Consider the following 2500-nt stretch of genomic DNA (forward strand, 5'->3'; position numbering starts at 1 on the left):
TCATCCTCTGAAACACATACACAGTATGTTTATTGTCGTCATTCTTATTAGTATTGGCAATTCGGTTCACTTTTCACTTGTCCCTTAGTCTGGGGCACCACAGATAACCTGTGAACCACCTTCCTCCATCCTTCTCTGTTTTCTGCTTCCCTAAGGACCTCGCTCAGCCTCAGACCTGTCCATTCTGGGATGTTGTCTTCCCATCTCTTTTTCTGTCCGCCTCTCCTTCTCCCTCCTTGTACAGTGCCCTGCATGATCGTCTTTGCAAGTCCTGTTGATCTTGTGATGTGCCTGTATAACCTCAATTTGCGTTTGTATGAATGATGTCAATGATAACAAAATGATTTAATGTGAAAATATAAAGGTCTCATACCCTTTTACGGCCATTAGGACAGTGGAGAATTCCGTGCTTACATCACTTATAGAGACGCGTCACATGATCTGTGCTCTCGAAGCTGATTGGTTCTCAAAAATTGCGAGCAACAAAGGCGGCAACTGAGACAGGCAGAACATGCGAAACAGCAGGCTTGTTTTTTCAACTTTCTGCTTCATATTTTTTTTTAATCTTCTTGTTGTGCATACAATGGTACGTTATTGTACAGTGTTTGGTCATAGCAATGGGGGCTATCAACTGCAGATGTGGAAGACAGCACATGCTTGCTGCTTTTTGTCTGCAGATATGGAAGACAGCACATGCTTGCTGCTTTTTGTCTGTGTCTTCTTCTTCTTCTTCTGTGTTCGTGGGCTTCAACTCCCACGTTCACTCGTATATACGCGAGTGGGCTTTTTACGTGTATGACCGTTTTTACCCAGACATGTAGGCAGCCATACTCCGTTTTCGGGGGTGTACATGCTGGGTATGTTCTTGTTTCCATAACCCACCGAACGCTGACATGGATTACAGGATGTTTAACGTGCGTATTTGATCTTATGCTTGCGTATACACACGAAGGGGGTTCAGGCACTGGCAGGTCTGCACATATGTTGACCTGGGAGATCGTAAAAATCTCCACCCTTTACCCACCAGGTGCCGTCACCGTGATTCGAACCCGGGACCCTCAGATCGAAAGTCCAACGCTTTAACCATTCGGCTATGGCGCTCGTCATTGTCTGTGTCGACTGCACGCGATTTCAATGACGAAAATTTGATGAGGATGCGCAAGATCCAAGGTGGTCGCGGAACTCTCCAGCGGTCCAGTAAGCGTGGATTGTGTAACTGCTTATTATTGTAGAATACTGCAAACAATCTGGAGAGTTTGGAAGAGAGCAGGGAGAAGGGAGAAAATAGAGAAGGGGGTGGAGACAGAGAAATACGAGTGTCAACATTAATCGTCTTTTAAACTTACTGCGAAATTTCTCATTGCCCAAATTGTCACATTACAGAACCTCTGTCAAAGATGGGCCAGCGTTTTTGACCTCGACGCACCGAGTAGACTGCATGTGATTTATTTAGATATAATGTATTACTAATATGTTGTGCGCAGTTAGTGTCGTCTAATTCGTTTGCAATTTAGTTTACAAAATCATCCTCCGCCTCGCCTACACAAAGCTATAGGTAATAGAATTAGGAAAAGAAGAAGAAAAAATACGGGAAAAAAGTATACTTGAAACAAGTTGAAAGTTTTACTTGTTTGACGAAACGGGGCTTTTTTGTTTCGTTTTTATTTCCGTTCCAATAAATAAAAAAAAAGAGGCGAAAACACCAACACCAGCTCTCATACATAATCACAACGTACGTGTAGACCTACACACAAAGATAATGGAAGGGAAATAAGAGACATGATTTATCTGAGGCACGCGACTCACCCTAACACCCACACCCACCCAAACACAAAACACCACAGAGACTCTGTGTGTGTGTGTGTGTGTGTGTGTGTGTGTGTGTGTGTGTGTGTGTGTGTGTGTGAGAGAGAGAGAGAGAGAGAGAGACAGACAGAGAGAGAGAGAGAGAGAGAGATGATTGTATCTATGGAGAGAAAGACAAAGGCAGACCGATTTTTTTTAATATAAAAAAGAAAAAAGAAGAAGAAAAAGAAAAAAAGTTTTAAAAAGAAATCACAACCGTCAAACTTCCCTTTCATAATTCTGCCATAGATCGCTGATAATTCGAACGTAGACCTTGTCGCCTTTGGTAGCTTATATCTACCCCAAAGGCACAACGACAATATATAGGCCAGTATAAAAATTATATACTCACCTCCAAATTGTTCGAGCAAATCATCATAGTTGTCACCCTTCTCCTTGAGAACTATGTTATTCCCGTCATATTTCAAGCATAACCTGAAAAACAACAACAATAAACGTATTTATAATAAACTCTCAGCTTGTGTTTTTTTGTTGTTCTCTCTAAATTACTATAGTTGTGTCCGTCTGTGTCGATGTCTTTGTTCGAATAAACTCCTGTATTTATACCAAACAGAGCAGTCAGTCCAAAGTCAAGATCTGCACAAACTACAACCAAGGCTAACATAAAAAAGAAGAAAAAAAAAGGGGGGGGGGA

At 41.9% G+C, this 2500-nt stretch overlaps 1 protein-coding gene across 1 annotated transcript in view; it reads right to left on the reverse strand.

Moving 5' to 3' along the window:
- Window positions 1-2500, reverse strand: part of LOC143285403 (coactosin-like protein) — a 36245-nt gene that overhangs the window by 7105 nt on the left and 26640 nt on the right. The window contains exons 2-3 of the mRNA XM_076592650.1: window positions 2198-2280; window positions 1-7 (exon numbers count right to left, since the gene is read on the reverse strand). The exon at window positions 1-7 is cut by the window's left edge and continues 151 nt beyond it. Coding sequence (XP_076448765.1) covers window positions 1-7; window positions 2198-2280 — 90 coding nt within the window. The remainder of the gene's footprint in view (window positions 8-2197; window positions 2281-2500) is intronic.

This window comes from Babylonia areolata, chromosome 9 (genome assembly GCF_041734735.1).
Source record: "Babylonia areolata isolate BAREFJ2019XMU chromosome 9, ASM4173473v1, whole genome shotgun sequence".
Lineage (NCBI taxonomy): Eukaryota > Metazoa > Mollusca > Gastropoda > Neogastropoda > Buccinidae > Babylonia > Babylonia areolata.